The sequence below is a fragment of the Eptesicus fuscus genome, chromosome 1 (assembly GCF_027574615.1).
Source record: "Eptesicus fuscus isolate TK198812 chromosome 1, DD_ASM_mEF_20220401, whole genome shotgun sequence".
Classification (NCBI taxonomy): Eukaryota; Metazoa; Chordata; class Mammalia; order Chiroptera; family Vespertilionidae; genus Eptesicus; species Eptesicus fuscus.
The window spans coordinates 4,120,352-4,134,317 of record NC_072473.1 but is presented as its reverse complement, the minus strand read 5'-3'; the positions used below and the strand labels follow the sequence as shown (position 1 = coordinate 4,134,317).

General features: G+C 48.2%; 1 protein-coding gene across 3 annotated transcripts; it reads left to right on the top strand.

Annotated features, from left to right (window-relative positions):
- The first annotated feature begins 1,072 nt into the window (after window positions 1-1,072).
- On the top strand, window positions 1,073-12,537 carry LOC129148944 (claudin-34-like). 3 transcript variants are annotated; one of them, XM_054715415.1, is made up of 2 exons: window positions 1,073-1,092; window positions 11,691-12,537. In XM_054715415.1, exon 2 carries the CDS (start codon window positions 11,710-11,712, stop codon window positions 12,352-12,354), a length of 645 nt encoding a protein of 214 aa, XP_054571390.1. In that variant the 5' UTR covers window positions 1,073-1,092; window positions 11,691-11,709; the 3' UTR covers window positions 12,355-12,537. The 3 variants fall into 3 exon arrangements, with proteins under 3 accessions (XP_054571390.1, XP_054571397.1, XP_054571386.1); XM_054715422.1 differs by lacking the exon at window positions 1,073-1,092 and adding an exon at window positions 1,434-1,457; XM_054715411.1 differs by lacking the exon at window positions 1,073-1,092 and adding an exon at window positions 5,423-5,472.
- The last annotated feature ends 1,429 nt before the right edge of the window (window positions 12,538-13,966 follow it).

Below are 13,966 nucleotides of genomic sequence, written 5' to 3'. Positions count from 1 at the left end.
GGGGGGGCGGGGAGGTGGTGCACTGCGGCGGGGGGTGGGAGGGAGGGAACGGGGAATGGCGGAGGCTGCGGCCGCCCCGCCCTCGGTCCCGCCTCTGCCCGCCCCGAGTCGCTGCTGGCCCTCGAAATCGCGGATCGCGCGCTCTGTCCCCACCCCCGCCCACCCTCAGGGAGCCCCCGCGAGTCTCCCCCGGGCTCGGGCAGCCTGCGATCGGAGAACGCCAGCCATATTCCAGCTCTGCCCGCAGAGCGGCCGCTCCCGCCCTCGTGGGAAAGGCAGCTGACGCGGGCTGCTCCCACGATGTCATCGCGCCGCGCGCGCGCGCGCTGGAGCCGGAGTGTGGGAAGTTCTTCGGGGAGAGCCGGCCTGGGGTGGAGCTGGCGTGGGGAGGCCGGCCGGCGGCTGCCCTCCAGCGGCGGCTCGCCGGGCCCTGGCCGCGCCGGCCACCTCCGCGGAGCTGCGCGTCGCCGCGTCTGGCTGCTGGAGGAAGACCTGGGGCTGGAGTCGGGTGTAGATGGGCAGTGGCTTTGGGCTGAGAGGGTTGAGGGGTGGCGGAGGGTGGTGAGGGAGTGAATCAAGCACTGAGGCAAACCTGGGCAAGGACGAGCAGGTGGCAGGCCTGGGGCCCGCAGTGACAGCGGCGAGCAGTGGGCAGGAGTAATGAGTCTAGGCTTCCCAACCCCCAGCTCTCAAAGTTGCTCCCTCGCAGTCTGTCTTCAATACATGAGAACCCCAATGGTGGGAGGTACTGCTAGGCTCCTTGCCAAGTGCCTACACAGAGGGGCCGGGAGGGACTTGATGGACGAATGACAAGCGCAGGGAGGCGGTTTGAAGGGCAAACTGACAGAGACCCAAAAGCCCGGGTGCTGTTTTTTAGCGGCGCCTTTTTTTTTTTTTTTTTTAATTAAACTTCCCCCTTCCCTTCTGTTCAGGAATGGGAAGTTTCTGTGCGGTGCAGTTGCTGGATTGAGACCCGGCTGGGACCAGCTGTGAGGCTCTGTGGTCGCAGTGAACGGCCAGTTCTCCACATTCTGGGCTCTGTTGTTGCCTCCAGAAACGGGCACTTGCCTCCTCCCCCTCACTGGCTTTCCGGTACACATCCTTCACCTTTCAGGTTGCACGTGGCCATGAGAAAAGCCCACAAGCTTCCCCAGATGCGTCATATACCCCTCCCAGCCCCCTCTCTCTCCATTTCTGGCATTGACTTTCTGCTCAGCAGCAGATTTTCCTTTGCAAAATGCCCTCTTTCAGATGCTCAGCTCCTTGAGGGCGGGAGGGCGGGCTGGGGAACACCTTCAGTGCCTCATTGCATACTCCTATAACACAACACATATTTAATGACTGAACAGAGGACAGATTTATGAAATAGGATCCACCAAACTCAGTGACCAATTGGATGGGAAGTGGGAGAGGGAGGAATCTTGGGAGACGGACAGACTTTGGACATAATGAGTTGGGTGAGTGATCGGTCCCTTGGCCAGAAGAAGGGCTATTGGAGGAGGGACAGGTTGGGGGAAGACAGCCACATCATACAGTGGAGAAGCCAGAACTGGGCCCATAATTCCCCTTCAGGCTGTGGTGTATCAGGGTTGAGATCTTCATGGTGGGTTTCCCCATACAGGACAGGGAGAGTTCTGGGGCACAAGTCATTTCGTGTTATAGCTAAACCGTAACTGAAATATTAGCCTTTTTCTTTTTCCGGCTGGTGAATGGAGATTTCCTCTTCAGACTAACCTTTCTGAGCAAGACTTTAGATGCTTTCTTTTGTTTCCCTCCATTTCCACCCCTTCTTATGTCCTTGAGCAAAGCCTTTGCCCTTGTCCCCTTACAAAGTCCAAGAATGCAGAAGCCTTGGGGAGCCTAAAAGCGACAAATCCCATCAGTGGCAGCCTCCCTTGCAGCCCTGCTCCAGATTAGCAGCCGCTAGAGGTCTCCATCTCTAATGTGGGTGGAGCATTATTTTCCCTTTTGGGTGTAGAGGTAAAAAGCACAGGGTGGGCTCTGGCACGGGGTCCCACACTTGTCACTTCCTAGTCTTGTTACAGAACTCAAGGGGTTCAGTGTTGAAGAACGAGGTGTTGTTGTCACAAAGTAGTTTTATTTATTTGTAGCAAGTAAAGGAGACGGGGATTCAGACCCAAAGCTCTGGCGCCCTGAATTGTTTCCTTGCAGTTGGCTACAGGTACCAGGTGGCTACATGTACCCAATTGCCTACATGTATCCAGTTGAGTACCCGTCAAGCTCATCCTAGTACAGCTGCATCTGGAAAATATTGTGCTACATTTTAACATTTAGAAGAACAATATTTGGTAATAACATTTAGAAATGCCTGGACATTCAGACCCTGTCCCATCTAATAGTTTGTGATCTTGGACAAGTGATTAGTCTCTCGCTGAGACAGTTTTCTGACATTTATTTATTTTTAAATAAGTTATTTTTTTAAAACTCAGAGAGACAGGGGAGAAACCAAGATGGCGGCATAGGTAAACACCTATACTGCTGTCTTGCACAACAATTTCAAAACTGTGACTGGAAGACAGAGCGGACATCGTCCAGAACCAGCGGAAAGCTAGCTGAATGGAAATTCTACAACTAGAAGGAAATATAAAAGGACACTGAGACTCAGAGGAGCTGAGGAGGACAGAGGTGCAGAGACCTGCGCGCGCGCGGGAAGGGTGGGCGGCTGAATACGTGGCTGGCCTACTCGCAGCGCTCGGAGAGGGCAGGCAGCAAGCGTGAGGCTAGCTTTCTCATTCGGGAGGGAAACAAAAGCTCCCGCCTGCACTGAACTCCAGTTCTGGGTGAGACTGTGAGTACCAGACTCATTCGGGGAGAAACTGGACTGTCTGGCAGCAGGCAAAACTCGAGAGCAGCCTTCTCTCAGTAGTTTGCGCAGCCATTGCCAAGGGACACTGAGAACAGGGCCCTCTTGGGGGGGGGGGGCTGACGGGAAGCCAAGGCTGTCTGCTCCACCCTGAGCCTCCGCCCCATCCACGCTGAGCACAGAACCCCTCCCAGCAGAGACACTGCTGATCCTCACAGTCAACTGGCCTGGAGGTCAACTCCCCCCAGTGATACCAACAACAATCAAGGCTTAACTGCAACAAGACTGCACACACAGCCCACAAAGGGCTGCACCAAGAGTGTCCGCCTCAGGTAACTGGGAAGGCTGAGCCACTGGGCCCTATAGGACACCTAGCACACAAAGCCACTCCATCAACTCAGGGAAGCAGCCAAAATGTGGAGACAAAGAGGCAGGTCACAAATGAAGGAAATGGAGGAAAGCAAATGACTGGATATAGAGTTCAAAACCACGGTTGTAAGGCTTTTCAAGAATTTCCTAGAAAAGACCAATGAATTTAATGAGACCCTCGAGGTTTTGAAAAAGGATCAACTAGAAATTAAGCATACACTGACTGAAATAAAAAATATTATACAGAGACCTAAAAGCAGACTAGAGGATTACAAGAACCAAGTAAAGATTTGGAATACAAAGAAGTAAAAAAAACAAAAACAAAAAACAAAAACCACTCAACCAGAAAAGCAAAAAGCAAAAAGAATCCAAAAAGTTAAAGATAGTGTAAGAAGCCTCTGGGACGACTTCAAGCGTACCAACATCAGAATTATGGGGGTGCCAGAAGAAGAGAGAGAGCAAGATACTGAAAACCTATTTAAAGAAATAGTGACTGAAAACTTCCCCTACCTGGTGAAAGAAATAGACTCACAAGTCCAGGAAGCACACAGAACCCCAAACAAAAGGAATCCAAAGAGGACCACACCAAGACACATCATAATTAAAATGCCAAGAGCAAAAGACAAAGAGAATATTAAAAGCAGCACGAGAAAAACAGTTATTTACCTACAAGGGAGCACCCATTCAATTGTCAGCTGATTTCTCAACAGAAACTATGCAGGCCAGACGTGAGTGGCAAGAAATATTCAAAGTGATGAATAGCAAGAACCTACAACCAAGATTACTCTACTCAGCAAAGCTATCATTCAGAATCGAAGGTCAGATAAAGTGCTTCACAGATAAGAAAAAGCTAAAGGAGTTCATCACCGCCAAACCAGAATTATATGAAATGCTGAAAGGTATTCTTTAAGAAGAGGAAGAAGAAAAAGGTAAAGATAAAAATTATGAACAACAAATACATATCTATCAACCAGTGAATCTAAAAACCAAGTGAATAAAAAATCTGATGAACAGAATAAACTGGTGAATATAATAGAATCAGGGGCATAGAAAAGGAGTGGACTGACAATTATAGGGGGGAAGGGGTGTGGGGGGTGCGGGAAGAGAGTGAACAAAAAGTGTACACCTATGGATGAGGACAGTGTGGGGGGAGAGGTAAGGGCAGAGGGTGGGGTGGGAACCGGGTGGAGGGGAGCTATGGGGGGGAAAAAGAGGAACAATTGCAATAATCTGAACAATAAAGATTTATTAAATTACAAAAAAAAATCACTAAGAAAAAACCCCCAGAAAGACAGGAAGAGAGGGAGGGAAAGAGAAACACTGATATAAAAGAGAAATATTGATCAGCTGCCCCCCTCATACACCCCATCCAGGATGGAGCCCACAACCTGGACATGTGCCCTGACCCAGAATCAATCCCAAGATCCTTCAGTGCACAGGCCGACACCCAACCAACTGAGCCCCACGGGCCAGGGCCCGTTTTCTTTCCTAGGGTTGTGTTAAGAAGAAACCGGTCTGTTCAGTGTACATGCTTTGCGTAGTGCCTGGCATAACCTAAATGCTAGGTAAAGGCTTGCTATTAACATTCCTCAGCCATTTGTCCTTGTCCGCCATTCCTTCAACAAATATTTACGGAGCCTCCGTGTGCTGGATGCTAGACACACACAGAAGAACACGCATGACCCCTGTCTCCAAGCGGACACATTTCCGGAAGGGCGAGGCTGCTGGGTGCTCTGATGAAGCTGGAGTCCGGGAGATCAGACAAGTGTTTCCTTCTCTAGGAGGAGGGACAGTGTCAGAAAAGCTCCAAAGAGGAAGTTGCTCTTTTTAATATTTTTGAGTTTTTAGAAATATATTATTGATTTCAGAGAGGAAGGGAGAGGGGAAGAGAGAGAGAAACATCAATGATGAGAGAGAATCATGAAACTGCTGCCTCCTGCACGCCCCACACTGGGGATCCTCAAGGTGCATCTTCTTTCCTTCCTTCCTTCCTTCACAACCCAGGCATGTGCCCTTGAGCAGAATAGAAACCAGGACCTTCAGTCCCCAGGCCAACACTCTATCCAATGAACCAAACCAGCCAGGGCAATACTTCACTTCTTGAAGATCGGCTCCGTGACTCTGGCCCTTTAAGAAGACTACTGTCACAGGCCTGCAGACCAGCCCTGGGTGCCATGGAAACATGAGAATGTTTGGTTTCCTTATTTCTGTTACTGCTTGGCAGTGGCTACCAGTGGTACCTCTGAGACTTCCTCCTCCTGCCTTTTTGTATTGCTTGGGTAACCATTGCGCTTTATTTTCCCCCCTGGTTAAGAAAGTCCTGAGTTTTGTTGCGTGGGGGGTGGGGTGGGGGGGCGGCGTCACTTTATTCAATCCTTTTGTATACTCTGTGAACAGGTTTACTGTCATCAGTGGTCTTACAGGAGAGATGAACCCTAGCCACCTTCCTGCCTTCCTTCCTTCCTTCCTTCCCACCTGCTCTACTTCCTTCCTTCCTTCCTTCTCTCCTTTCTTTCTTCTACCTCCCTTCTTCCCCTTTTTCCTTCCTTCCTTCCTTCCTTCCTTCCTTCCTTCCTTCCTTCCTTCCTTCCTTCCTTCCTTCTCTCCTTTCCTTCCTACCTTCTCTCCTTCATTCCTTTCTACTTTCTTCACTCCTTTCCTTTCAACCTTCCTTCTTTTCTTCCCTCCTTCCTCCATTTTGTCTTTCCTTCCATCTTTCTTTTCTTCTTTCCTTCCTTCCTTCCACCCATTCTTCCATCATTCTTTTCTTCCTACCTTCTCTCCTTCCTTTTCTTTATGCTTCCTTCCTTCCTTCCTTCCTTCCTTCCTTCCTTCCTTCCTTCCTTCCATCTATCCATTCTTCCTTCCTTTATTCCTTTCATCCTTCCTTCTTGCCCTCCTTCCTTCCATCCATCGACCCTTCCTTCCTTCTTCCTTCCTTCCTTCCTTCCTTCCTTCCTTCCTTCCTTCCTTCCATCTATCCATTCTTCCTTCCTTTATTCCTTTCATCCTTCCTTCTTGCCCTCCTTCCTTCCATCCATCGACCCTTCCTTCCTTCTTCCTTCCTTCTTTCCTTCCTTCCTTCCTTCCTTCCTTCCTTCCTTCCATCTATCCATCCTTCCTTCCTATCTTCCTTTCATTCTTCCTTCCTTACTTCCACCCTTCCTTTCTTCCTTCCATCCATCCATTCTTCCTTCCCATTCATCCTGTCTTCCTTCCTTCCATCCATCAATCCTTCCATCCTTGCATTCTTCCTTTCTCCCTTTCTTCATTTCTTCCTTCTTTCCTTCCTTCCTCCTTAGACCCTTCCTTTCTTGCTTGCTTGCTTCCTTCCTTCCTGCCATCTATGCATCCACCCGTCCTTCTTTTCTTCCTTTCATACTTACTGCCTTCCTTTCTTCCTTCTTCCATCCTTCCTTCCTGCCATCCATCCAACCTTCCTTCCATCCTTCCATTTTTTGCTCCTTCATTCCTTCCTACCTCCCTTGCTTTCTTCCATCCTTCCTTCCTTCCTTCCTTCCTTCCATACATTCTTCCTTCCTTTTATTCTTTCTTTCCCTTCCTTCCTTCTTTCCTTCCTTCCATCCTTCCTCCTATTTATCATTCCTTCCTTCCTTCCTTCCTTTCTTTCTTTCTTTCTTTCTTTCTTTCTTTCTTTCTTTCTTTCTTTCTTTCTTTCTTTTTTTCTTTCTTTCTTTCTTCTTTCCTTCCTTCCTACCTTACCCCCTTCCTTTCTTTCTTGCTTTGTTTCTTTCTTCCTTCCTTTCTCCCTTCCTTCCATCTTTGCATCCTTTCTGACATTTATCCATCCATACTTCCTTCCTTCCTTCCTTTCATACTTCCTGCCTTTCTTTCTTCCATCTTCCATCCTTCCTTCCTGCCATCTTTCTAACCTTCCTTCCATCCTTCCATCTTTCTCTCCTTCCTTCCGACCTCCTTTGCTTCTTTCCATACATCCTTCCTTTCTTCCTTCCATTCTTCCGTCCTTTTATTCTCTTTCCCTTCCTTCCTTCCTTCCTTCCTTCCTTCCTTCCTTCCTTCCTTCCTTCCTTCCTTCTTTTCTTCCTTCTTTTCTTCCTTCTATTTATCATTCCTTCCTTCCATCCATTCATCCATCATTCCTTCCTTTTTCCATTCTTTCTTCCATCCATCCTCCCTTTCTTCCTTCCATCCTTCCTTCCTTCCTTTATTCCTTCCTTACTTCCTCCTATCCATCACTCCTTCCTTCCTTCCTTCCTTCCTTCCTTCCTTCCTTCCTTCCTTCCATCTATCCATCCTTCCTTCCTATCTTCCTTTCATTCTTCCTTCCTTACTTCCACCCTTCCTTTCTTCCTTCCATCCATCCATTCTTCCTTCCCATTCATCCTGTCTTCCTTCCTTCCATCCATCAATCCTTCCATCCTTGCATTCTTCCTTTCTCCCTTTCTTCATTTCTTCCTTCTTTCCTTCCTTCCTCCTTAGACCCTTCCTTTCTTGCTTGCTTGCTTCCTTCCTTCCTGCCACTTATCCATCCATCCTTACTTCCTTCCTTTCATACTTCCTGCCTTCCTTTCTTCCTTCTTCCATCCTTCCTTCCTGCCATCTTTCTAACCTTCCTTCCATCCTTCCATTTTTTGCTCCTTCATTCCTTCCTACCTCCCTTGCTTTCTTCCTTCCTTCCTTCCTTCCTTCCTTCCATACATTCTTCCTTCCTTTTATTCTTTCTTTCCCTTCCTTCCTTCTTTCCTTCCTTCCATCCTTCCTCCTATTTATCATTCCTTCCTTCCTTCCTTCCTTTCTTCCTTCCTTCCTTCCTTTCTTTCTTTCTTCTTTCCTTCCTTCCTACCTTACCCCCTTCCTTTCTTTCTTGCTTTGTTTCTTTCTTCCTTCCTTTCTCCCTTCCTTCCATCTTTGCATCCTTTCTGACATTTATCCATCCATACTTCCTTCCTTCCTTCCTTTCATACTTCCTGCCTTTCTTTCTTCCATCTTCCATCCTTCCTTCCTGCCATCTTTCTAACCTTCCTTCCATCCTTCCATCTTTCTCTCCTTCCTTCCGACCTCCTTTGCTTCTTTCCATACATCCTTCCTTTCTTCCTTCCATTCTTCCATCCTTTTATTCTCTTTCCCTTCCTTCCTTCCTTCCTTCCTTCCTTCCTTCCTTCCTTCCTTCCTTCCTTCTTTTCTTCCTTCTATTTATCATTCCTTCCTTCCATCCATTCATCCATCATTCCTTCCTTTTTCCATTCTTTCTTCCTTCCATCCTTCCTTCCTTCCTTTATTCCTTCCTTACTTCCTCCTATCCATCACTCCTTCCTTCCTTCCTTCCTTCCTTCCTTCCTTCCTTCCTTCCTTCCTTCCTTCCATCTATCCATCCTTCCTTCCTATCTTCCTTTCATTCTTCCTTCCTTACTTCCACCCTTCCTTTCTTCCTTCCATCCATCCATTCTTCCTTCCCATTCATCCTGTCTTCCTTCCTTCCATCCATCAATCCTTCCATCCTTGCATTCTTCCTTTCTCCCTTTCTTCATTTCTTCCTTCTTTCCTTCCTTCCTCCTTAGACCCTTCCTTTCTTGCTTGCTTGCTTCCTTCCTTCCTGCCACTTATCCATCCATCCTTACTTCCTTCCTTTCATACTTCCTGCCTTCCTTTCTTCCTTCTTCCATCCTTCCTTCCTGCCATCTTTCTAACCTTCCTTCCATCCTTCCATTTTTTGCTCCTTCATTCCTTCCTACCTCCCTTGCTTTCTTCCTTCCTTCCTTCCTTCCTTCCTTCCTTCCTTCCTTCCTTCCTTCCTTCCATACATTCTTCCTTCCTTTTATTCTTTCTTTCCCTTCCTTCCTTCTTTCCTTCCTTCCATCCTTCCTCCTATTTATCATTCCTTCCTTCCTTCCTTCCTTTCTTCCTTCCTTCCTTCCTTTCTTTCTTTCTTCTTTCCTTCCTTCCTACCTTACCCCCTTCCTTTCTTTCTTGCTTTGTTTCTTTCTTCCTTCCTTTCTCCCTTCCTTCCATCTTTGCATCCTTTCTGACATTTATCCATCCATACTTCCTTCCTTCCTTCCTTTCATACTTCCTGCCTTTCTTTCTTCCATCTTCCATCCTTCCTTCCTGCCATCTTTCTAACCTTCCTTCCATCCTTCCATCTTTCTCTCCTTCCTTCCGACCTCCTTTGCTTCTTTCCATACATCCTTCCTTTCTTCCTTCCATTCTTCCGTCCTTTTATTCTCTTTCCCTTCCTTCCTTCCTTCCTTCCTTCCTTCCTTCCTTCCTTCCTTCCTTCCTTTCTTCCTTCTTTTCTTCCTTCTATTTATCATTCCTTCCTTCCATCCATTCATCCATCATTCCTTCCTTTTTCCATTCTTTCTTCCATCCATCCTCCCTTTCTTCCTTCCATCCTTCCTTCCTTCCTTTATTCCTTCCTTACTTCCTCCTATCCATCACTCCTTCCTTCCTTCCTTCCTTCCTTCCTTCCTTCCTTCCTTCCTTCCTTCCTTCCTTCCTTCCTTCTTTTCTTTTCTTTTCTTCTTTCTTTCTTTCTTTCTTTCTTTCTTTCTTTCTTTTCTTTTTCTTTCTTTCTTTCTTTCTTTCTTTCTTTCTTTCTTTCTTTCTTTCCCTTCCCCTCCCTCCCTCCCTCCCTCTTCCTTCCTTCCTTCCTTCCTTCCTTCCTTCCTTCCTTCCTTTTATATAAGACTAGAGGCCCAGTGCATGAAATTCGTGCACGGAGGGGGGTTGTCCCTCAGCCCAGCCTGTACCCTCTCCAATATGGGACCCCTTGAGGGATGTCCGACTGCCTGTTTAGGCCTGATCCCGGTGGGATCGGACCTAAACGGGTAGTCGGACATCCCTCTCACAATCCAGGACTGCTGGCTCCCAACTGCTTGCCTGCCTACCTTCCTGATTGCCCCTAACCGCTTCTGCCTGCCAGCCTGATCACCCCCTAACCACTCTGCTGCCAGCCTGTTTGCCCCCAACTTCCCTCCTCTGCCGGCCTGGTCACCCCTAAGTGCCCTCTCCTGCAGGGTTGATCACCTCCAACTGCCCTCCCTTGCAGGCTTGGTCCCTCTCAACTGCCCTCCCTTGCAGGCAGGGTGCCTCCCAACTGCCCTCCCTTGCAGGCCGGGTGCCTCCCAATTGCCCTCTCCTGCTGGCCATCTTGTGGTGGCCATCTTGTGTCCACATGGGGGCAGGATCTTTGACCACATGGGGCAGCTATATTGTGTGTTGCAGTGATGATCAATCTGCATATTACTCTTTTATTAGATAGGATAGAGGCCTGGTACAGGGGTGGGGGCCACCTGGTTTGCCCTGAAGGGCGTCCCGGATCAGATGGGGGTTCCCTTGGGGTGTGGGGCGGCCTGAGCGAGGGGCCTGTGGTGGTTTGCAGGCTGGCCACGCCCCCTGGCAACCCAAGCAGAGGCCCTGGTATCTGGAATTTATTTTCCTTCTACAATTGAAACTTTGTAGCCTGGAGTGGAGCCAAGCCTGGGGCTCCCTCCGAGGCCAGCAGCCATTTGTGTTGGGGTTATAATTGAAACTTTGTTGCCTTAAGCGGGTGGGCCCGGCCAGGATGTGCAGAAAGCTTTGCTTCCCCTGTTGCCGGCGGCAACCCTGGCCTGCTCTCTCAAGCTCCATTCTGCCACCATTTGTTTGAATTTGTTTACCTTCTATAATTGAAACTTTGTAGCTTGAGTGGAGGCTTAGGCCTGGCAAGGGCAGGTGGAAAGCTTGGCTTCCTCTGTTACCTAGGAAACCTTGCTCTCTGTGGCTGTAGCCATCTTGGTTTGGGTTAATTTGCATACTCGCTCTGATTGGATGTGGGCGTGGCTTGTGGGTGTGTTGGCGGTATGGTCAATTTGCATATTTGTCTATTATCAGATAGGATTTGTCTTGTAAAAAATATATTTTTCTTGACTTTAGAGAGAGAGGAAGAGAGAGAAACATCAGTGATGAGAAATAATCATGGATTGGCTGCCTCCTGCATGCCCCACACTAGGGTCAAGCGTACATCAGGGGCATGTGTCCTGATCAGGAATCGAACCCTAACCTCTTGGTTCTTAGCTTGATGCTCAACCACGCCGGCTGGGCTGTAGCCAATCTTAATTGTGTCTTTCAACAAATGGCCAGAAGTGGAACTGCCGATTTGAAAGTTTGTACATATTTTGATTGACTTTAGAGACAGAGAGAGGGAGAGAGAGAAACATCGATTTGGGGTTCCACTGACTGATGCATTCATTGGTTGATTCTTGTATGTTCCCTGACCAGGGATTGAGCTCTACAACCTGGGCCTGTTGGGAAGACGCTCTAACCACTTAACTATCCTGCAGGATAAAAGTCTGTGTACTTTAAGGCTTTCAGTAAATCTTGCCCAAGGACCCTTCACCAGCAGAGCATGGAGGTCAAGTGTCTCCATTCTCGAATATGGCATTTCCTTCTCCAATATAGCACTGCTCACCCCTGGGGGGGGGGGCAGTTCCAGCCTGTGGGTCCCACCCTCATGTCGCTCTCTATTGGTTTGCAGATCCCCTGGATACAGAGCCATGGCCTTGTTCGACAAGGCCAATTGCCAGGCAGCGAGTTTAGCCATCAACATCCTGGGATGGCTCTTGACCATGGTTTGCATGGGCCAGGCTAATTGGCGAGTATGGTACATAGAGAGCAGCCCCGAGCCTCCCTGGGGGCTGGCCTATGTAGGGATGTGGAAGGTCTGCACTTACCAGCCCAACAGCCTCCAGACCAGACCCATAGCCTGTCACCGCTACACCTACACTGACACCTACCTGCCAATGGATATCCGCATCTCTCAGAACTTCTTGCTGGCCGCCAGCCTCCTCGGTCTCCTGGGGAAATGGCTCATGGTCATGGGCCTGCGGAGAGTGTACACGGGACAGCTTCAGAAGGACACCACCTACAATCTGTTCCTCATTTCCAGAATCCTGAGCATCGTCGCTGGTTCATTTATCTTCATCGCTGTGCTCTCTAACTACCACGCGGTGAAGAATGAAGAGGGCATACACTTCCCGCCATCCTTCCACATCCCGTTCAGTCCGGAGCGGCAAGAGATTGGCAGCACCGTGTATCTGGCGGTTCTGGCTGCATGCCTGATGCTGTTGAGTGGGCTGTTTACCATCTCTTTCCAGCTGCCCCGCAACAGTCAAATGTACCCCCAAGTCTCTCAAGTGTGAAATTCCCGGTTGCATAGCTTTGCAAATCCACGATGAGCAGTTTATGGGGGTGAAGTAACTATGAAATAGATCCAAGGACTCATGACCAGGACAAAGGTCATCTTGAACAGCAAGTGGCCATATCCTGCTATGTGCAAATTGGGCTCATTGATTGGTTAAGAAACTTTCATTAAAAAAATTGCAAAATAACCACTTTCCACCTGTCTTACTGAATCTGCATATTAATTATTATTGAGTAAACTAAAGAACTTGTGCATGAAATTCATGCCCATTAAAAGGGGATTAATTAGAAGAAATATTTTAATATTGCTATTTGCCATTCTCTATAATAGAAGTGACAGAGATGAAAGAAAATTAGTAAAATGTTTATGAAAATCTTCCTCCTGTCAGAGTCAGGGGCTCACCATGGGACTCAGAGTCAAGTCCCCGCCCACCCACGTGCACCTCAAAATTGTGCAAGACCCAGATGCAGCCAGCCTTGCCCCCAATTGGGCTAGATCCAGACCTGGCTGGTCCCACTTTTGTCAAGCCCTGCTGGAATGGGGGGGGGTGCAGTGTCAGGTCCCCTGGCCTGAAGCTGGGGTGGGGGTCATGGCCTGAGTTCCCCCAGTCTGGGGTGGGGCGGGGGTAGTGGCCTGAAGTCCTCTGTCAAGCTCTGCCAGGCGGGGGTGTGTCCTGAGGTCCCCCTTGAAGCCCTGGTGGATGGGGGGCACGGCCTGAGGTCCCCTGTCAAGCCCCATGGGGGCGCAGCCTCAGGTCTTGCTGATTGCTCGTTAAGACTCTTTACGGGAACTTGGCCTATGCGGTGGGTGCAGCCATCTTGTGTTATGGAAACCCTGCCTCCGCTGTGGGCACCGCCTTCTTTGTGGTGGAGTTAGGGTCAATTTGCATATTCCCTCTTTATTATACAGGATAATCAATGCTATATATATATATATACTCTGTGGAAATGAGAGTTGCTGGGATTCTCACAGCTCCCTCTCAAACTCCCACTAAAAACAGCCGGCCTGAGCTTCCCTGGCATGGCCCTAACACCTCTCCACCACATGCAATTCCCCAGATGTGCAAAAGCAGAACAGCGGGAGGAATCCCCCTTCCATGACCAGACTCAACAGTTACCGCGCTTTTGCCATATTCGCTTTCTCTCTCCTTCCTTCCCTTCTTTTCCTCTACTTTTCTTTCTCCGAAGAACTTTAACGCAAACTCCAGATATCACGTTCCTTCATCCCTTTGCACTTCAAGATTATTCTCTAAAAAAAGGACATTTCCTTGCATAACCATAGTATACTTTTAAAGATAACAACTATTTCTTATGAACATCAAATGAGTACCAGAGTTTTTTAAATGCTTCAAAAGTAGTTCTACACTTTTATTTATTTTCATTTTTGCAAAAGATATTCAATCTTCCTCTTAAGTCTTTGTTTTTTGTTAAGAGAGTGAAGCTCGATTTCTTTTAAAAAATTATTTTCATCGATTTCAGAACAGAAGGGAGAGGGAGAGAGAGATTGAAACATCAATGATGAGAGACAATCATTGATTGCCTGCATCTTACACATCCCTACTGGGGATCAAGCCCCAAGTAAGGAATCAAACCGTGACCTCCTGGTTCCTA